Genomic DNA, 22,069 nt, shown 5'->3' on the forward strand with positions numbered 1-22,069 from the left:
TAACTCACAGTTTTTGTAACATGGTGGCTATATGTCCTGACTTTCTTCAACCTATAAAAGCACCAATCTCTAATTTACAGCAACAATAACTGAACAAAGCCTCTTAGCTTATCAGTAACAGTTCTGAGTCATTTATCAAATTGGTGACAAAATTGCCCTTAAAAAATAAAAACAAACAACCCGATTACTTTCCTTGGAAATGCTTTCCCACAGATTTGCACAGCTTTCTACTTTTTAATCTTTTGAGTCTCCCAGTCCTCCAAAATGAATATTCCCACTTACTTAATGCAGATTCTCCACTTTGTCCAATGGCACTCCCACCAAGGAGCTTTCAGATCCTCCAATATCACTTGACTAATCCTTCCTCAACAAAAGTCTCTACTGGGAATGACACTCTTTCACAAACCGGATTCAGGATTCAATCATGCCCAGCAAAGTAAATCCTTAAGATCATGCTTGGACAGACTATTTTTCTTTTTTTAAACATATAAAGTTAAACCAGAAGAGAGTATGTGTAATCTAAGGTGTGATTAACACTTGCGTAACATCTCAAGTCAAACTAGAAGTTATTTATTCCTTCTTTAAATGCTCCTGAATGTCCCTCTATGTCCACACAAAGAGATCTGAACCCTTCAAAAACTGCCCAAAAAAAGATGGCCAAACGGGCAAAGATGAAATTGGGTCAGTCAGACACTCGACCAGCTGGAACCAGGTCCCGAACGACAGAACACACACAGAGAAAATCTTTTGATCACAGACAACACAACCTGCTGCAGGACAGACCGAACCGTTGTCAAGTCGGCCTGCAGGGAGCACCTTTCTCTTCTACCTTTAAAACACTTTGTTTCATCTAGTCATTTCTTTAACTCAGTATTACTGGCAGAGCACCCATTAGGTACAAAAAAAAAAAAAGATTTACTGTATGAACTTTAATGGAAAATATTAAGGAACATATTAAGGAATCTCAAATTTGAACTGGACAACTAATGGATCTTGAAGTGAGCCGGTGATACCTTTGGCAGTTTTGTTATAAAAAAAAAAAAAAAACAACCAAACATGCATGTTATTTTCTAAGAGTGTATGGAAAAAAAAGGACAACTTGTAAGCAATAAATAAAAGGGCAGTCTTCAGAAACATGATGACTCATTGGTTTAAAAACAATTGTCTGCTGTTTTTCTGGATTGAAGTCTTCAGCAAATGAGGTTCATTATGTGGGACAGAGGGAAAAAGAAAAAAAGGGAGAGAAACTACACATCACTTGATTTGACATGCTCGTAGGGTATCTTCCCTGTGTAAAAACAATAACCCACAGCTCAGAACTCCCAGCATTGTTTGTCATCAACAGTCACTGAGGCAGCTGTCAGCTGTTCAGTTTCAACTATCCACTTTAGTGATAATGACTCTGTGCCAAATAGTGCTCAGCTGTGTTTGTAATGTCAGCAATGATTGAACCCCAACATTTGTTTAATGTCAACATCTGGAACCACAGCTGACACTTTACACTGAAGCATTTTGCATGTTCCTACACTGACCAGTGTTTCATTATTCACAGGGATGCCTTCACTTTCTGGATGCTCTGAACACCTGTGGGTGTGCACTATTTACAACGATACTTAGTAATGAAGAGACAGATCTGGGCCATTTTGGTTGAGGCCTTTGCCTATCTCTGGTTTGCATGTGGGGGGGCTCAGGTCAGGGAAATAAGCTGGGCAAAAAGAAATGTACAGATAAGTACAATAGAATGGCAATAAATAAATCAAAAGAACAGTTTCAGGTACCCTTCCATACTTGAGAAAATGAGATGTGACAATATCAGAAATTGCTTCATTGGCGTAGACTAATGAATACCTTCTTTCTATTGATTGTTTCATGTTTCAATATTTCTATTTATTAAACTGGACTTACCTCCACCAAAACACATCTCTTTGAGCAGCATTTCTTCTCGTGATGTATCGAGCACAAACTCATCAAAGCATGGGTCGGCCAAAGGGTGGAAAGTCCTCAGTGACTCTGTAGCTTTCTGGATTCTGAAAAAACAAATACATGAAGTGTTAACCTTTAGCTCCCCAATAAGATCACATTTTTTCAATGGTTTCAAACCTCTGAAATGCTCTGCCTGATTGAATTTGCAATTTTTAGATGACTGAAATACTTTAGAAATCTGGGAATAAGGAAATTGTTTGAGCAGGGGGTCTACAGGGATTGCATCTTTAAGTATTCATAAAATATTCAAGCCAAGAAAGGACAGATATTTGACCAATTGATATTTTCTGATTCAAGCATTGCTGAGGAGTCATTTTTGTTCTTTGGAGAAGTGGGTTTTTAGTTACAGTGTAAGTATGAAATTAGATACATCATCATTGCACAAAAAGTACAAGTTTGATGTCTAAGGGAACACATTTTTGGTATGTTTCAAACATTGTAGTACAAGTGATGACTTTCATTTGGGAGTAAAACTCATTTCAAAATATATAAAACTGATAATTAAAATTGAGGGGAAATAGAGACCAATTCTAATACAGATGACTTTTATGGCAAAGTATTTTTAAGTTAAAAAAAATTAATTACATTCCTCCAGTTCACCTTGTCTTTATTTTAATCTCAGGATAAGGAATGTCCTCATACCTTCATAAAGGACAAAAGAGGATTGAAACCTTAGACCTTGGCAGTAGTTAAGAGATCTTATGGCCCACAGTATCATGCTCAAGAATGAAAGGGTCCCTCTTTATCCAAAGCTGCTAATGGGGATCAATTAGCCAGCTTAAAGCAGAGGGACCTCCAATACATAATGTTGATTGGCCGGTGCTGCACAAGCCGTTCCTGAGTTGCCCCCAGACTGTTTTAACTTCTTTGCACGGGGCTGTACATGTTTCACGTGTTGCCCGACTCCAGTAACACAAACAGATTTATGGGGGGGGGGGGCATTTAAAATGTTCACAAAGAGGAACATAGCATGTAAAATAATTGCAGCCAAACTCTGGAAGTGGTAATCGTTTCATTTGTTGACAAAATAGTGAACCTGGTCATAATTAATTTTTTGTCCATTCAACCCCTGGGCAGGGGAAACCGTGATTAACAAAATCAGCATTGAGCCTAAAAATCTTGCGTCAAACCCCCTAGAAACATGACTCTATCCAAAATAATTCTACATAAAGATCCCTCGTTGCATTATTCAATTTCAATAATGCAAGGAATACATATTTTAGATTCTTAATATCATAACTTGAATTTTGTTCAACTGTAATCATGTGATGATAATATTATCCATTTCTTAGGTGTGAAATGATATCATTACCAACTTTGCTATCATTTCTACATTAGTACAATGTTTTCACAAGAAAAAAGTTCTTGTCAACACCCAAAAATAACTCATAATACCTTTAATGTTCTGAACAATTCAAATGCAGGGGTACCTGATGTGAAGCTGCTTGGCTGTCTGTACAAAGCAGGATTGATCGGTCTCTTTCAGCACTTCCTGAGCATAGCCCACCAGACCACTGTTCTCCAGCATGCCCTGGTACTCCTCTACCTGGGATTAAAAATTCAAAATGATAACAGGATATCACATTTTGACATTCTTACCATTTTGCTAATTAAAGCAGAGGCTCTACACTGAGCCATGTTTTCACAAATAGAACAAGCAAATATGAGAAGAACGCCACACTCCGACAGAAATCATACGCTGCTAGTTCATTTAACGGTGTACCTGGGATCGGAGTTGTTCCATGCGTCCGTTACGTGATTGTTCAATGGATCTCAGCATTTCAGATTTCCTCTCCTCCAGTGTTTGGAAGAGACGCTCAAAGTGCTCATTGGCTTGGCGTTCTGCTATCTGCCCATTTTCCTACAAGAAAGGAGAGTGGAGGTGTTTTTATTGTGTAAACAAAATTGCATTCAACTACCCCTAACTTAGAATGTGAGACCACATAGATTAAGAAGGGTTTAACCAAACAGTGGGAGGGGGGCTTTCTTTGAACAAATACAGTTGATCATTATTAAGACAATTTTCTATCATACTGGTTTGACAGCATTGAAATGTCAAACCACAAACTGTTTAAACTAACTTGTAAGGACTGGGCAAAAGATAAAACGGTAACAGCGTCAAAGGGTGTGTGAGAAAAAAGTCTTCTTTCCTTGTTCTGATATTGTTGCTGAACACTTCCTTGAAAACAAGAAGTGTCCTCAACTTAGCAGATCAGTTTAGAAAACTAACACAAATATGTGCGGATGAATAGCTTAAAATTAACAATTTTATCAGAAGTACTAGCGTTCCAATTACATACATAGTTGAAAAGAAAAGGGGGCTCTCTGAGCATTCTTCTGTCTTCTCTCTGTTTGGGTTGAAGCTTTTACCTCAGTCTGACAGATGAGTCCTTCAAGCTCAGTAATCTGAGTTCTGACCTGGTCCTCCTTACTGATGAGGTAATGGATACTCTTGGCCAGCTTCTCCTGTGAGGGGGATGAGATTAAAAGGCATGATGATGCAAAAAAAGATAGTTTTGGGACCTCCTGGATGTCAAACAAAATGGAGGGTTAGGATTTGTTTAATTTGCTTAAAAAACAGAGCTATCAGCTTACAAACACTACATCAGTACCTATTCTTCTCTCTGAAATAAATCCAACACAGAACAAAACCAATGCTCATCTAAAGGCCGAACTAAGTGAAAAGCACTGAAAGAATAGACCCATAAAAAAAAAAAAAAAAAAAAAAAAAAAAAAAAAAAATCGCATTTACATTTTCAATAAATGAGAGACAAGTAATGCATGTTATTTACAGAACATCCAAATCAATCCTCAGCTCTCTAAAGCCCGTGGGCTTTGAATCTGCTTGAAGCCTATAAGTTACAAGTGTGGTTGGGCACAAACTCAACTTAATCCTTATTAGCTGAGGTTAATATCTGATTATAATGCAAATATAACCAATTTTAGCATTTCAATCAAGAGTCCCTGTGGGGTCCCATAGCAAGCTGTGGTCAAATCATCTTCTTTTAGAAGATAACAATTGGTACCTTAAGGATCTTATAGGCACTGCTCATGGATGTGACTTTGTGGTTGGCATGGGAACCACCTAGTTTGCAGAGGTGGCACACGGGTCGTCTGCAGACCTCACAGTACATGTTCACCTTTTCCATCTCGTGTTCAGGACACATGAGGACCTGGGAAAATTAACAGAACATGAGAAGAACTCCAAGAATGTACATGCATAAAGACATTCATAATGCAATTACAAGCCCTGCACTTTCAAACAATGTAAGTTGGTTCATCATTGTTTGATAAAATTTCAGATTTACATACAAACATACATACATACAATTTGTGCTAATATTAGGTTGCAAACAAATCACAATACAACATGTGATTTGAGTGTCAGGGGCCAACACCACTAAATGAGAAATTCCTTGCTAAACTGCTACCATGTTGAATATTCCTGACTGATTATTGATTTTGTCTTTCCTTTTCCTTATCATTGCTCGACCTGTATAACAACTTATCATGTAAGAGATGCTTATAGTCCAGTCAACATTTCACAAAACACATAAATCCACAGTATGTGAGGGTACTTGCCTTTGGCCTAAAGTTTGTCGTGGGCCCAACATACTCATGTTGGGCTTTAGGTGTACCCCAGGGGTGATGCAGCTTGAAGCACTCATTACAGTAACTAGCCTTGCAGTCCATGCAGCTCTTTGTAGCTTCCTGCTGAGGAGGTTTACAGATGTTGCACATGATCGCAACAGCTGCGCGGGCTGCCTGGCGGTAGCGCTCCACAATGTTTTCCAGTGTAAAGTTACGGAACAGCATACTGATGCCACGCTCTCCCAGGTCAATGTCATGCTGGCAGCCCGGGCATGCAATTGTAGTTACCCTGGGAGTCACTGATCCTCTCCGCCATCCTGGGGAGGAGATGGAGCCTAGGGGAGAATGAGAGGGGGAAAAGCTCATTGAAATTAAGGATTGTGGATAATATAGGTTGATACCCTTGGGTCACATACTTTCAAACTTCATCTGAGGCCCTACATGTGAATAAAGGGTCTCTTAACTCCAGCCAATGCTGAAGAAATAGTTTCCAAGTGATTCAAAGGACAACAATGTGGAGCCTTATTTGTATTAGTAGCCTTTGACAAAAATGTGGCATTACATCATTTGACTGACTTGCCAGCTATGATCACCATCATCAAACAATGGCTTTGGGATTACCTACTGGAAAAAATATGAGCAAATCAAACCTTCACAAATAGAGCCTCAGTACACCATCTCCCCTTTGTGCTTTATTTCCAAAAAGGACAACTATCCTAAAGACATGGGCTTGTGCAGCAAAACCACAATACAGGCATTGTAACAATGTCAAGCAGTCGCCATTCACAAGAAAAAGGGGAAGGACCAACCAATAGTATATTTGTGGGAATGATGAGTGTAGGAATGATGGAATACCTGGCTGTTGTGGAAAAATGCACTACCTTCACAAAACATTGTTTTATAGTGAAAGTCATTCAACACTAACAGCGGAAGTGAAAAGTAATATAGTAAGTGCTGACAGAGATCTGGACAAAGAAATGAGTCAATTTCATGAAAGAGAAAAACGAACTCTTGGTTTTGGAACAGTGTAACTGTTTTACACTGAGCAGAGAACAGTTTAACACCCTAAAACTGCATCACCAATCATGTCACTGTCCAGTTCAGTGTCTCAACACTTGACTCAACATACACACGTTACAGTTTCTCTTAAAGCAACGCAGCTTGTAAGAGTGTCTCACAACATTGTGCTTGTTAATGACGGAGCAGCATCATCACAAGTCAGCCGCTGAATGATGAGGTGAGGGGGGAAAAAAAAAAAGGAGATACACAGAAGATCACATTACAAACACGAGCAGTGGGAGCTATCAAACCCCACAGAAAAGAAAGAGGCAGCAAATAAAGCCACAACACAGCAAAATCTTTGACAAAAATACTGCTTCACGTTTTTGGGGGACAGGTGAAGTGAGGAGTGCTGGATTTATCTCAGTTTGAAAGCCAGTATTTCCACTTCGTTTCCGTAGACCTGAAAATTAAATCAAACACTCCTCAGGTAAGCATTATATGGGACATCAATTCACAAACAGCACTTTGCAAAAAGGTGTAGCAGAGGGAAAAGCAGAAACGGACAAACTAGGTGATTGTACATAGCCATGTTCATGCCGTGTAACTGAGTGATGTAAGAACTAAAGATTGACGATGCAGAAGAGTTTATGGACTCTAAGCAAATCTCTGATCTCACTACAAACTGAATTAATGAGCTTTGTTTAACACACAGCTGCTCCTCTGCATTGCTAGGACAAAAGCCGAAATTGACATTGCAGTGCAGCATATGGACAACTGAATATGATGATGGTGATGAAGATGAAGAGGCCGTGTTAAGACAAGTAATTAGAGAAAATGAGATTTCTGGCACAGAGCCAGTGCTCAGCAAGCAGATTAAGAGGGAAAAAAAAAAAAAAAAAAAAAAGTACTTCTGTTGAACGCGTGTCATGTTGGGACACATTAACCGGCATTTGGTCTAAACAGCAAGGGTGAGCGAAAAAGCTGACAGGAGATGCCTGCAGCAAAATGTGTTACGTGTGTAACGGTGCGCTGATATGGAGATCCACTGACGAAAGCGAAGCAGAATCTGACGAGTCACTGCAGTGCTGCAGTGCTCAGGTTGAGGCGGGAAGGGTGAGGTCCTTGGCAAATGTGCAGACAACCTCAAATGAGAGCGGATCTGTTTAAATCTTTAGTCATTCATGACCATGACAGTTTAATGGTCTGTTTGATCCCATATTGGAGTCAAACTTTATTATTAGGATTGAAGGTAAAATGTATATTCCTAATTTCATTCATTTTAAGCATGGTTTTCCATGTCAATACTGACAATTCCACATCATATTTCAGTTTAGTTTTTTTTTTTTTAAAACAGTTTTAAAGAGCTTCTAAAAAGGTAAAGATGTCTTCATTATAATATCAAAGGCAAATATATTTACACCTTAAAGATATCCACTGAGCTTTTTAAATAAATAATTTTACCTAATCTGAATGGATAGATTTCAGTATTCTTTTGGTTGGCCGACAATATAAAAAAAAAAAAAAAAACAACTTCTCACTCATTATGCAACTAATGATTTGTGGTTGTTTGGGTTTTAGTGTCAAACTGATTCTAATAACAGCTGATTGTCAAGTGAAGCATCAACAGGGCCCTAAAGGCACAAAATGATTTCTGCAGGCCCAGACATGATGTAGGTTTCCCAATAATGTGTTTCCCTTTGTGTGTGTGACTCCCGTGTTTAAATCTGACCACAATGCCATAACCTGCTGTACTTCCTTTATTAACAAAATTAATTAAATCTTTAGGCAGTAAGCGGACACTGGAGTTTCAGGGATGCACACACACACACATTCCAGTCTCTCAGCAACTCCTGGGAAACATCCTAAACACCTCTTAGCTATTTTTGTTTTCTCACCCTCTTTTCAATTCCCTTAAATCAGTTGTCAGTCTACCAGTTGTCTCTCCTACTTCCTACTTCTTCCCTACATGCTGGCCTTCTTTAGTTAGCTCTCTTTCTGCTGACTCATTACTTTCTAACTTTTTTTCTGTTCCCCTTTTCTGTCTTCTATCAATTTTATTTTGAATTACTTTGGTCATTTGTATTCAACAGCTGAATTTTATGCTCAGTGGAGATTTTTAAGTGGCTTTTTGAGCTCGATGACTAACCTATTGTAAGGTAATATTGCATTTTAATTCAAGGCTGTGACTATATTAGACTCTTACTTAACTTTCTATTTAGTGGTGTGGGTTTGTATGGTAGTGTTGAAGAGACTAAAAATAAGACTAGGTAGAACCAAACTAGGGTTTCACAGGGGTTCTAGTAACGCCGTACTCACTACAGCTACTGAAAACACGGAGGCCGCTTCTACCTCGACTTCCAAACGACCTTCGCACTGTGGCTGCAAGCAATGAACAAAGAAGTGAGGTGAGACCAAGACATAAAATGAAACAATACATAACGTGAAGTGTTTTACACATCATGACTCTGGTGGGGGGTGCTTATGTAAATCAAAAAGGGAAACTTATTGTAATGCAGTTCAGAGTGAAATACAAACAATGATTATAGCATACATGTGATAAAAACAGTTGTGGAACAATTAACTCTTGAATAGTACAAACAATATGCGGTCTCTATTTGAGCATAAAATCAATCCACCTTAAACATTTAAATGCAATAGCACTCTTCAATGGTTGTCCGTTTCCTCGCTGAGACATTATTTTAAATTTCAATACCAATAATGCCTCAATCTGAAGCCATTGCCAGCAGCCAGTTTCGCATGGATAGCCTGGGTGTATGGGGCTTAAACCTCAAAATAAATATGAACCCCCCCCTAAAAAAATGAATAAATATAGCTTTGCACTGCAGTTTAGTAAAGGAAAAGCGACAACTTGTGCATTATAACTGTGAATATATTTGGCTTCACTACTTGGTGCGGTGGATCACATTGTGGGTGCTACTGGGGTAAGCCGTTCATTTTCCCAAAACCCAACTGTAGCCTGAAGAATGGGGCCTTCGTAAAATGGAAAAGTAAATTGCAACCATGGGATAAAACCAAGCCTCTGTTTCTAACATAGCCCCAAACATTGTTAACTTCCCGTCACCAGTGACAGTATTTGAAATTTTTAGCTGTAAAATGTGTTTGAGAAGCACCCAACATTTTAGCCGCCACATGACTCGAAGGTGGCTAAAAAAATAAAACGTGTCTTTTCTGTGGTAAGATGGACAGTTCAGACAATGCGTATCGTAGCCAGATGCTTCTTTTGCATGGAGGGAAAAAAAATTTGTTCGGGGCCTATAATAGTGGGTCAAAAATACAACTCCGTTGAAGCCTCGTTCAGATAAAATGACAAAAAACTTGCTTTCAATCTTCAAGACAAAAAACTTGCTTTCAATCTTCAAAACAAAAAACGAGATTTGGGTTTATGGTTTGGGCTGATAATGACTGCTGCTGACAGTAGCCTAAAAGACAACTTTCAAGATGCACCTTTCAAGAGTTAGCTGTTAAAAATGCAGTGAATGCAGGCCATATGAGCCTAAAGTAGTTTAGAAAAGGATTAAAATTGATGACTGTTTGTCGCCCTCATCTCTCCCAAAGTAATAAGGCTTGTCCCAGCTGCACACTAATAAATATAGGCAAGTCTTTTCTGTCTCTTCACTCGACTAATCCTTCATTCATTCCATACAGGCAGGTTGCATCACCATGACTACCGATGATCCAATGTTCCAGTGGTGAAGGTGGCCGCAGAATTGGTCTGTTGTTCATTTGAGAGGTAATAAGCTCATAATGTTTGAGTTACTCTAAATATTCCTAACACACTGAGAATTATGTCGTAATCAGCTGATTAAATGCATGGAAAACAAGGAGAACCTCGCTGAATAATCCCTTTGAGCATTACTGTTGTGTACTAAAAACAAAATTGACTCAACAGACATTCTTATGGAGGAACCCCTCCAGAAAGCTTATGGGTGCATTTATTCAATTTCCAATGAGTGATGTACACTGTTCCTTAAAGTTTGAGCGGCTTTCAGCTCGCAGAGATTTGGTTCCTCAAATATAGGATTCGCTTATTTCCTGTGTCAACAGAGGCGGCCCTGCCAGTGAAGAATAAACTCTTTCAGGTTGGAAGGGGGGAGAGCCTGAATGAGGCTGTGTTCCCAAAAAGTTTTTCACCTCACTGTGCCCCTGGGATCTTTTTGCTCCGCTCCTCAGCAGCCAATTGTTACCTTGGAAACTCAAACCATACATTGCAATTGAGGGACCTTATTCATATTTATGCCCTTGCCTTACACTAAGTACTTAAATCCCCATTCATGGGAAGATTTACTGTATCCCACAAATATCAAATTGAAAAATAAAAAATCTAAAAGTCAAATAATGTGAAAAAAAAAATAAATAAAAGCACAATATAAACTTACAAGTTGATCATTGTTGCAATATAAACTGACTATCACAAAGGACTTCCATATTTACTATCTAACCTGACGATAAAATTGAAGATTGCCTCTCATTGATGATGGTTTAAATCTCAACATTGGAGATTTTACTTCTCAAAACATTTTGAAAACAATTGTGTTGATCGTTTGCTGAGCATCTGTGAAACTTCAAAGTTCTTCATTTTTATTTGAATGATATATTTGGCTAAGTAGGAGGAAGGAGCAGTCACTGCAATGTTTGTTCCCTGTCCCCAGCACCCAGGAGCCCCGATCAAAATGTTTATCCTATTTTCCCTACACAAACTTCAAGTTAATTTATATTGACATGAAAAAAATGAATGAAAATGCAGTTAAATACTGAGATGAAAAAAAATAAGTGCATTCAGAAACTTAACTCATGAGTAAACATGATAGATGGAGAGCCAGTTACATTTCAATACCAATTAAATCATATATAGTTCGTACATTAGTGTTTAGAATACAACTAAGACAGTTGTTCATTTCGACAGACGCCTTCTTTTAAGGCCAAACATAGACCTTTCCTTCAGAGTTAATATTGTTACTTTGCGAATCCGACCAGGTCAGAGATTTTACAGCTTTCATTTTAAGTTTTTGCTAATTACCATTCAACTTTCCACAGCTATCACACGACGAAATTAGTCTGGACCTGGTGCACTGTTTGCATCAGGGAGCCGGGTCCAGAAAATTGTTTAAATGAGGCGACAATTTTTGTGCTGGTGGCACGAAGCCCAGAAATTTCAGAGGGCAGAATCAGAGTCTTGTGTCTCTTTGTGCTGCTTTCATGGATTAGGCATTGATCTGCTCAAGCTGTGCCATGTGTTAAGTAGAGAACTTGTTGAAGAAAATGTTGTGACAGGCTAATAATTCCACCTGGACTAACAGAATTCAAAACCGCTCAGATCCGTCAAACCCCATCAAGTGCTTTGAAAATGTGTTTTGATCATTAAAGTGTATCCCTACATATGTAATATTTTAAAAGCAACTCCTATAATTTTAAGTTTTTCAAGTAAATATTGAATCACTCGCATTATCACAGGGGATGTCTGATGCCCGTCGGGCTTCGGAAGCAGGCTGTGACGATGATCATGGCCTGAGAGAACTTGTCATGTCTTTTCTTGCGGTAGACGTAACAGGTTCCTGTTTTCGCTTTAATGAGGCTTTAAAAAGGCCAGACATGTTGGAAGACATGATGACTGACAATGATCTGGCCGGCGGTAGAAATTATTTTATGACTGTGTGTGTTTTGGCATATCCAGGAACAGGAGGGACGAGTGTGAAGATAGTGTCTCCATTCAATTCATACATCTTGATGTGATGCTTAATCCATCTTTTGTCCTGCTAAGTATCCATCTTATTCTGTCACAACACCTTTCCTGTTTTATGTTTGTTTGTTAGTGTCTTGTATTTGGGTTAATACAAAACTTCCAGCCACTGAAACCTGTAGAATGCAGTGTTAAAGGTGACAGCCAAAATAAAACTGGAAGGTAAGTGGATTCGGATGATAATGCAGCACATGTAACTGCCAGAAAAACGCCAACACGTACTTGACATTTCTTGCATCAACAGCCATCAGCGCACATAAAATGGACACAATTGTTGCCTGACATCCAGCACGAGCACTCGTCTTTCTGATGCTTCAACACACTATGGTGAAAATAGTTCTAACTATCTTTTGTTCTACCTGTAGAGATAATGAAAATAACATTTCCTTACCCTGAGACCCACCTGATCTCACAAGCCTGTCCAGCCTCTCCATGGAAGGGGAGGGTACTCTGGATCTGGGACTCCCGGGTAGGGAGCACTCTGATCCGGCATCGAAAGAGTCCTCGTGGTTGAGCATCAGCAGCTCCCTGACACACTTGTGACAGACGCTGTGCTGGCATGGCAAGATCAGCGGGTGGGTGAAGAGCTCCTTACAGATCGGACAGATCAGCTCCCTCTCTATGTTTTTGATTGGAACCTGGAAATTGAGGCACGGTTAACAAAACCTGCAGGAAAAATAAAAAATGCACTGCTTTGGCGAGCTTATGGCCGATCGCTGATCTTTCTTGGAAGCAACAAAACTGCAGACAGAAACACTGGCCAGGTTTAAGAGTTACCCGGAGGTTTCAAACAGAGCCAAAACACCAAATTCCATGATTACAAATTTAGTAACGCTTTCCGTGAGCCATTTTATAAGAAACAATACTGCTCATTAGGTTAATGACAGGCATGATTTAGAAAGACTAGGCTTTGTGTGTTTGTGGGCGGGGAGCAGGGGTCAAAACAGTATTCAATCCATCTGGACAGATAAACTCCAAGAGAGGAAAACATTTGTTGTTTGGAGGAGACACACAAACACACACACACCGACATACTGTTTGTTTTTGTTGTTTGTTTGTTTTAGATACAGGCTGATGAATTGCCATTTCATTTTAATGTGCACTTTTATCAGTACAGTTCAATCATGACATATTGGGGACACAAGTGGAGGGAAGGGGGGAAAAAAACAATATCATCATCATCACTCCTGTGACGGTCAGAGCCTTTACCATGTTTCTGTTACATTACATAAGACAGGATTAAACGCGGCTGCTAAATATAGACAAACACAGAAATACACGAGTTCAACGGCTCACGTTTAAAGACAGATTAAGCTCCTGACCGACAAACTGCCTCCCTGTGCGGGGAGACAATGGCGGGGCTCCCGGAGTTCCAGGTCCCCGGAGTTTTTTAAGGGCCCTTGTTAATTAAGGGAAGCGCCTCCACATGTGTGAGGGGACGAAGTGACGAGACCGGGGGAAGTAACACAAGAGTGGTTAGCAAACAATTGTTCCCTGACACTGACGCGGTCACCGTCTACTTTCTGGAAACTTCTTCCACCCCCTCGGCTCTCGGACACCGAGTCGCCGCCGGCTGTGAACACAATGACGGCTTCGAACAGGTTGAACCGACATCCCGACCGGCCTCCACTCACTTACCGCGCTGCTGCTGCGTCGCATCTCGCCGAACATGACGGGGACCCGGTGGTGTTAAGGAAGGAAAGGAGGGAGGAAGGAAAAGAGGGAGGGAGGGAGGACGGAGACCTTTTCCAGACCACAACTTTCGGTGCCGGCGGAGTCGGTGAGTGAACTGAGTTTAAATGGAGAGACGCGCCGTGACTCGGCGGCCAATTCAACGCCGCCGAGCGGGCGGGGAGGCGGGGGAGGAGGAGGAGGCGGAGGGGGCGGGGGAGGGTTGCCATGGGAACTAAATGTTGCCTTCAAGTGCTCCTCGTAAACTTTTACCATCTCGTTACCTGTTGTTTGAACGCATCGTTGGGCGTCATGTTAGATCTCATGCAAGCAAGAATAAAAAATAACTAAATATGAAGATTTTTTTTTTCTCGTAAGAATGTTGGCAATTGGGTTTGTTTTCACATCTCTTATTTTTTTTTATTTCGAATCCATTTTTTTTATTGCATTTGGGCATATATTCGTAGAAAAACAGGTATGCAAAAGCTTGAAAAAAGATCTGCAGAACACGTAACCTTTTTTTATCCGAAAAGTCCCCACCGGATAGGGAAAAACGTCTTCTTGATTCCTCTGTACAGGACTGTCTCAGAAAATTTAGTTTAGTTTAGTTTAGTTTAGTTTAAAAAGTTTATTAGTACAGTGTATAATTACATTAGACACAGAGGTAGAGATATTTGTACCAGATTGTAGCTCATAGCTAATTTCCATCTGTAGTCCTGGGAAGACAATAGAAATACAATACTGTACAAATAGACACTGTATATAAAATGTATAAATAGGCAATAAAATAACTATACAATATATAAACACGCAATAACATAAGTAAAAACAGAATTAGAATATTGTGATAAAGTTCTTTATCTTCTGTAATGCAATTACAAAAACAAAAATGTCATACATTCTGGATTCATTACAATTCAACTGAACTAATGAAAGTCTTTCATTATTTTAATATTGCTGATTATGGCTTACATCTTAAGAAAACTCAAAAATCCTATCTCAAAATATCATGAAAAAGTTTTTTTTTTTTTTAAATTGCATTACAGAAGATAAAGAACTCTATCACAATAATCTAATTTTCTGAGACAGTCCTGTATGTCTGGCACATGTGGAGAAATAGACAATAAAACTTAGTTTGTAAACAATCACTAATGCTACTAATAATAAATACATTTAGGGAGGCAAGGTGGCTTAATGGTTAGCACATGCACCTCATAGCCAGAAGGTCCCTGGTTAAATTGTGTCTGGAGGCCTTTTGTATGGAGATTGCATGTTCTCCCCGTGTCTGCGGGGGTTTCCTCCGGGTTCTCTGGTTTCCTCCCACAGTTCAAATAATGCAGTGAGTTCATTAGAGACCATAAATTGCCCAGACTTGTGAATGAGGTAGTGAAGTTTGGTATGTGTCTATATGATGTGTGAATGAGAGAGTGAGTAGTCGTATGTCTCCATTTGTGGCCCTGCGATCAACTGGCGCCACATCCAGGGTGAATCCCACCTCCTGCCAAATGACAGCTGGTTTAACATCCAACACCATTTGACCCTAACTGCATGATCAAGTATTATAGATAATGAATAAATATATTTATAGAGCACTTTCCACCAAAGTGCTGTGCAATTGAAGGGGGATAAGAGTAGGACACAAATGAAAAAAGACACACATTCAATTCTTTATTCCCCCTATTCTGCGGTGAGGGGACTCACTGGGGTTGAGGGCATTCTACTGGATGTTTTTGGACTGTGGGAAGAAACTGGAGAAAACCTACACAGGCATGAGGGGAACAGGCAATATTCACACAGAAAGGCATACAAGTGGGTCTTCGGGATTCTTTTGAAGACCTCAGTAGAGCAGGCCCGCCCGATGTCATCAGGCCGACTATTCGACAATGCTTGTGCACGAGAAAGAAAAGTCCGTCTTGCCCAAAGTCTTTTTCCAGACCATTGTATCACACAAAAGGCTAGCACCCTGGGGGCGCCGTGCACATCCATGGCTTCACCAAATCAGATAGATAAGATGGAGCAATGCTATTGACTATTTCATTGGTGAGAAGTGACACATTAAAAATATGTTATTCTACTATACGCTAGCGTGTTAAAACCGAAAGCACAATTGGTGATAAAACAAAAATGAGTTCCCTTTTCGACACAGGTCGACTGTAGTTGCAAACAAAGCGTGTGTGTAAGTGCGCGTGTGTGTGTGTGTGTGTGTGTGTGTGTGTATGTGTGTGTTTGTGTGCGTGTGCGTGTGTGTGTGTGTGTGTGTGTGTGTGTGTGTGTGCGTGTGTGTGTGTGTGTGTGTGTGTGTGTGTGTGTGTGTGTGTGTGTGTGTGTGTGTGTTGTGTGCGTGTTGGGGGGGAGCTCCACAATTCAATACTAATAGAACGAGAGTTGAAAACCTATTATGTTACACTACCACTTTCATCCATTGTCTGATTATCAATGACCAAAGTACATTGTACTTCCAAGGGCACATATCGCTTTCCTAATATCCTGGGATATTGGGAAAGCGATTTGCTCTGCAAGCTCAAGTTTGATTTATTTGTGGTATTGCGTATCAAAAGCATACACAACTGTCAAAGACAACACAATTCCGAATTTAGATTTCACAATGCTGGTATTGCACAAATGCATCACTCAAGGGGAACAGCCAGAGGAAATTATCATTATTATTCAATGATGAATGTCACAATGAAATTGTTTGACTTGCTCAGACTTGCTGCTGGCCCTAGCAGAATTGCAAAAGTTGCACTGACCTCTTTTTCAGCAGAAATAATACAACAAGATGTAGACCTAGTAACTGGGAGATATTTGGCTAACTTGTGGATGTGAAAACCAAAGCAAGCATTGCTAAAAGGGTAATAACTAGATGAAACATTGTACAACGATATAAACAGGTTGATGTAGGTGACACGAGTCTGTTTGAATATTGAATCAACAATTACAGAATGTAATAACCCCTCTGTATATCGGTGGTCAAAACAGCAAGTTTAAATGAGAGGACGTTTCATGTGTAACTTTTCATTGTGAACTTAACCAACAACTCCTGTTCCAAGTAAGGGGTTTTAGGAGCCTTGTATACATGCAAGACTTTAGATTCTGTTAATAGCTTGCTCGAGGCCTACAAGACAAGACTGACAGGCCAATAAATCAATTCCACCAAGACTAATGTCATGTTTATCACCCCTTCATAACCGGCACAGATCGTGGTGAGCAATCAGCTTGGGGTCATGGATGACTTTATCAATGTGAGTGGCACCATAAAGAACCAGACTACCCAAAGCCAAGACTGCCTTTTTCAAACTCCAGAACATTTGGAAGTCCAAACAGAACTCAATCAGGACCAAAGAGAAGGTGTACATTGGCCCTGTCAGATCATGTTGCTGTCTGGGACATTCAGAGACTACCTGAGAAGGATCTGCCAAATCTTTTGGCCAGACAAGATTGCAAGTGAGGTGCTATGCATAAAGACCGAATGTAATATGCATACGGAGGTTCTCGGTCATCCGGGTCATGGTTAATTCTTGTCGAAATCTTCTCCTAGCGACCGGACTTGATTTTCAAGGGACTTGGTTTTAAACCAAATGTAACTGAATCATCTACAGAGATTAAGAGGAGAAGATTCAAGTGGCTTGGCCACGTGCTTCGAATGAACCACAAGGAAAGCGCAGACCTGGACGCCCAAGAACAACATGACGTGGGACTGTTACTTGAGAGCTGGAGGAGGCGGGTTATTCTAGGCCACAGGTTCAAGTGAAGGCAGATGGTCGAGAGGGTGGAGAAGCAGCAGTGCAGCCTTATTTCCCACTGGGATCAATAAAGGATTAAAAGAAGTAGCTTGCTGTGATGCCTACATGTTGTAACGGCACCAGTTTGTATCATATGATATGATAGATTCTTAAAAGACCATACCTTCGTCAGAAAATTCACAGAAGTGAAGACTTCTGCATGGAAGATAAAGCATCTTAATAGATCTAATGGCCAAAGTGCACAGTCACTAAAGGGACCGCAGGCCATGTCAGCATCCAGCTGACTCATTCACATTCTGCAGACCGTAATTCCAACATTTCCATCAGAATTTATTGGCAGCTGATGGAACAGAGAAGCTGAGTGGCAATCTTACAACGCACTCAGTCTGGAATCAGCCCGAGTCTTTGTCCTTGTCTACATTTCAATTATCCACTTCCTGCTATTTTTTGTGTGAAATGCTTTTACCCAAAGTGGGTGCCGCCCGTGGAGACCCAGAGGACCCTTGAGAGTTATGAGTCTGATGCAACTGAAATCTGTCAGCAGGAGTATATGAAGTCCTTTTTTTCCCTTTTTAGGAAATTGTGCTCCTCAAAATCCCCAGCTCAGCATTTTATACTTCAATAAATGTAGCAATATTCTTTTTTTTTGGCGGGGGGGTTATTCCGCAGTCACTATACCAGAGGCAGGAAAACTGCAAACTCATTGAGACCAAAATGGAATCGAGGGTGGATGCCTGTCGTTAAGCTTTTTTTATTTATGAAATGCTCCGTCCAAAGAAAACCGCAAAAAGAAGATAATTACAAAGGATTGGTTCTTGTTTGTATTATTTCAAACTTGATGATTCTAAAATGATTAACCACCCTGTTCCTTTTGTTACACGGGCCAGATTTAATTGATAAACATCACCGCAGTCTGTATGCAGGAGATTAATTGCCCGCTGTGTCTCTATTCCACCACGAAAACACGCATGCATGCATGCATGAATGGCTTGACGCTTGAAGGATTGTGTGTGACGAGGGGGGGGAGTGAAGGAAAGATGCAGGCTTCATCCTTTTCTCCATCCAGACCCATAAACGCTTCAATAACCGGGTACCCTGACACCACACAGCTGCTGCCCGGCATCCCACATATTGACAGCAGCCTGTGGACTTCCAACCACCACAACCCCTCAGAATCAGGTCTGCAAATAAATCCTTTTATTTTGGAGTCTTTTTCTTTTTTTTTTTATCCCCCCCAAAGGATAATCCTTGAGTCCATAAAGCCCTCCCAGTGATAGATACAGAATATAGAAGAATACAATGGGAGTCAATCAGTGTTTAAGGATATATAAAGGGTGGGTCTGACTGTGAGAAATCACTGGGTGAGCTGTTAATATTTCACAGGATTATATTTAGATTGACCATTTATCATATTTTCCATCTATATTTAATCATGATTAATGGCTCTCCTCCTGTCAGGGGCGCCAAAAGAGAAAATGCACGATTTTTTTTTTTTTTTTTTTTGAACACATATACGAGATAAGATTCAGGCCTGAGAGGATTAACGACTTGCAAGAAGCCTAGGTAAAAATCCGAAGATGACGATCTGAGACGGTTTGCATCCCGGCGGCTGCTGACAGGCGGCCGCTGTCAGCCTGTCAGCCGGATGAGACTCACCTCGCCCCGCTCGATGCGCTCCACGATACTGGCGAACTCCGTCATATCCTCGGAATCAGACATGGTTGCAGAGGATGAGGATGAGGATGAGGAGTGTCAGGAAGTGCACAGCTCAGACGGCAGCCCAGACGAACGGGATCAGGAGCTTCGCGGGGGGAGGCGACTTCTTCTCCGGCCACATCCCCATCGCCTCCCGCCGCTCCCTCGCCGGGCTGGCTGATGTCAGCGTGCATGCGCCGGCCGCCGAGCTCGCCAGACCCCGCCCACGCCTCCGCCGGAGCCGCCTCGCCTCCTCCATCCGTCCATCGGCGGCGACGTCCCCGCTCACAGAGCCCTTTGTGTCCCTCCTCCCGTCCGGAGCTCCATCACCTCGGCCGGATCACCTGTCTGCTCATATCATTTTATTGTTTCTTATTTAAGGGGGGGGTTATAAACACACCGTGCGTGCGTGTGTGTGTGTGTGGTCCATAAAAACAGTCAAAATGATGAAATTGTGATGGAATCTAGTTTTAATAACAAACACAATGTAACACCATGATTCCTTGTGCACGAAGGGTTATGAAATCAGGTTTTTATAAATTGAATGGAAGTTGGGAGAACAAGTTTTACTTTGCAGAATATATATATAATTTGTTTGAAGAATGCATACTTCCAGAAATTATTATAATTCTACAGCAAAGATCTTGCATTGTAGTAGGTCTGATTTATTGTTGCTCCAGTATGTTAGTGATGTTCATTAAGGCTCCCTGGCCCCCCCTTCACAGCACCCCTGTGAGCTGGTATGCAAGGCAACTGCGAGGCCGGATTAAGTTCTTCTTTTAATTTTTTCTGGCAATGCCACTTGTTCCACGTCACCAGATGGCCTCGTGGTCTCATGCAGACGTATTATTTCACCCTTCTCAGTAGGAGACAGCGACAGACACAAACAATAACTCGCCTTTTGGAACTGGCTGGTAATCTTTGTAATTATCAACAAGTTTGTACATCTTCCTGACAAATCCGTGACTAAAAGTTGTACACCATGAGCAACTATAAAACAAACACGCGTGCCACAGAGAAGACCTTTCTGTTAAGAAATCTTCACTCACCTCGAAATAGTTCGAAATAACTATCAAGGTTGCTTCATTGGAATCCAAGCTTGTCCTAACAGTCAATCAAGCCTGTGCAAAGGTCGCACCAAGTCCCCGGGCTTCACCGACCCTGAAAAATTCCTTGGGACTGCAGGGGCAGCCACTTGAATGAATAATCAATAACTCACATTGATTAGTGTGTTTTACTTAGAAGGGTTGATTCACGTTTCAGGTCTATGAAGAACACAAGCTGTGATGCCGGCACATGGGAGACCATCAGAAAGCGGAAACGTCAATCACATGAGTTGGCAATATTCCTCCTCTTGGATGAGGAGTGAAAACATTTTCAAGTGAAGAAATTCAAGTCCAGTTGCCAAGACAAGAAGATTTCGACAAGAATTCACCATGACCTGGATGACCGAGAACCTCCGACGTTATTCCAATAATCGAACATGCAACACAATGCTGAGTTGTTTCTTTTTAGCTGTTATGTCCAGAATATATTTTTAGAGCAACGTTTCTCTCACCGACCCTGTCCTGGTTATAGAAAATATAGGGTTACATGTTTCATAAAGGAAGTGCAGGATCACTGCTGAACACGGGGGGATAAAGTAACCGCACCCTGACTACAGCTGCAGCTGGCTGTCAACGGATTGTCTCATGACAATTAAAATCTGGGTTGGGTGAAGTTCATGTGGAAGAAAAGACACCATTTAAGCTGCCATGATTCCTTCCTAAATTATAGGAGGAAGTTCTTTACATGTTAGTATCCAGTATCGTCTGGCTGGAACTCTCAGGCCAGTGTGGGACTTTTTGCAAGTGAGGCCTGTATTTCATACGTCGCCCCGGCTGAAGCCTTTCAATTGTATCCTTGTCACTAACCCAGGGCAGAAAATATACATATTGTGTATTCATCAGACTATGTTTAGACGTCTTGCAGGAAAATGACAGGCTGCGGAGGCAAATTAGTGGACATCTTTGCAGTTAAAAATAGAACAGCAACACATTGGAAGTCACCTTGCCTCGCAGCACGGGCAGCAGGGAGCCAAAATGAGGCGTTGGTGCTTCAGAGAATCACAAGTGAGTGTGTGTCACTTGACACTAATTCAAAACACACACACCCTCAGCGGATGCATGTCAAAACGTTTCCAGGGCCAGATGGAACAATGCAAATTATACCGATTTCTCCTATTTTAACACAAGCAGTGACCCTTATTTGTTTTAAATCTAAAAAAAAAATTAAAAAAATCCTCATTTGAGAGTTTGCCTTGGAACATGGACACATGTAGTGAACACTTTGTTTATTGTATGGAGGCAACCTGGAGACCAGGAGGAGCTGATCTCTGGCTTATAGGAACGAAACGGATCAGTCGGACAGACCTCTTTGGGCAAACTGATGCTTCCCATACAAAACTGATGCTTCTCATACAAACCACGGGGGATCGGGAGGCCCACCGTCAGACTCAAGAATTTGTCGTTTAACGAGCTGTAAGCAGTGCAGGTTCAACAGTGCACACTGGCCACAGCATGACAAAATTGCAAAAGCATGAAATTATATGTTAAATGAAGCTGAGGGTACATTCAGGTGTCAACTC

General features: G+C 40.9%; 1 protein-coding gene across 9 annotated transcripts in view; it reads right to left on the bottom strand.

The window, feature by feature from the left end:
- The window catches only part of trim36 (tripartite motif containing 36), a 28,244-nt gene extending 8,613 nt beyond the window's left edge, over positions 1-19,631 (bottom strand). The window contains exons 1-10 of one of the 9 annotated variants that reach the window (XM_086173455.1): positions 19,405-19,631; positions 12,738-12,972; positions 8,893-8,955; positions 6,956-7,036; positions 5,566-5,909; positions 5,010-5,156; positions 4,354-4,449; positions 3,707-3,844; positions 3,414-3,529; positions 1,906-2,027 (exon numbers count right to left, since the gene is read on the bottom strand). In XM_086173455.1, coding sequence (XP_086029581.1) covers positions 1,906-2,027; positions 3,414-3,529; positions 3,707-3,844; positions 4,354-4,449; positions 5,010-5,156; positions 5,566-5,909; positions 6,956-7,036; positions 8,893-8,955; positions 12,738-12,972; positions 19,405-19,467 — 1,405 coding nt within the window. In that variant the 5' untranslated portion in view covers positions 19,468-19,631. Of the gene's footprint in view, positions 1-1,905; positions 2,028-3,413; positions 3,530-3,706; positions 3,845-4,353; positions 4,450-5,009; positions 5,157-5,565; positions 5,910-6,955; positions 7,037-8,892; positions 8,956-12,725; positions 12,973-13,972; positions 14,162-19,404 lie in introns of those variants that run through there. The other 8 variants (XM_086173456.1, XM_086173458.1, XM_086173459.1 and 5 more) reach the window with 8 other exon arrangements.
- Positions 19,632-22,069: the final 2,438 nt, after the last annotated feature.

Source organism: Fistularia commersonii, chromosome 26 (assembly GCF_037954325.1).
Source record: "Fistularia commersonii isolate RoL2024-O1a breed Wild chromosome 26, RoL_Fcom_v1.0, whole genome shotgun sequence".
In the NCBI taxonomy this organism is placed as follows: Eukaryota; Metazoa; Chordata; class Actinopteri; order Syngnathiformes; family Fistulariidae; genus Fistularia; species Fistularia commersonii.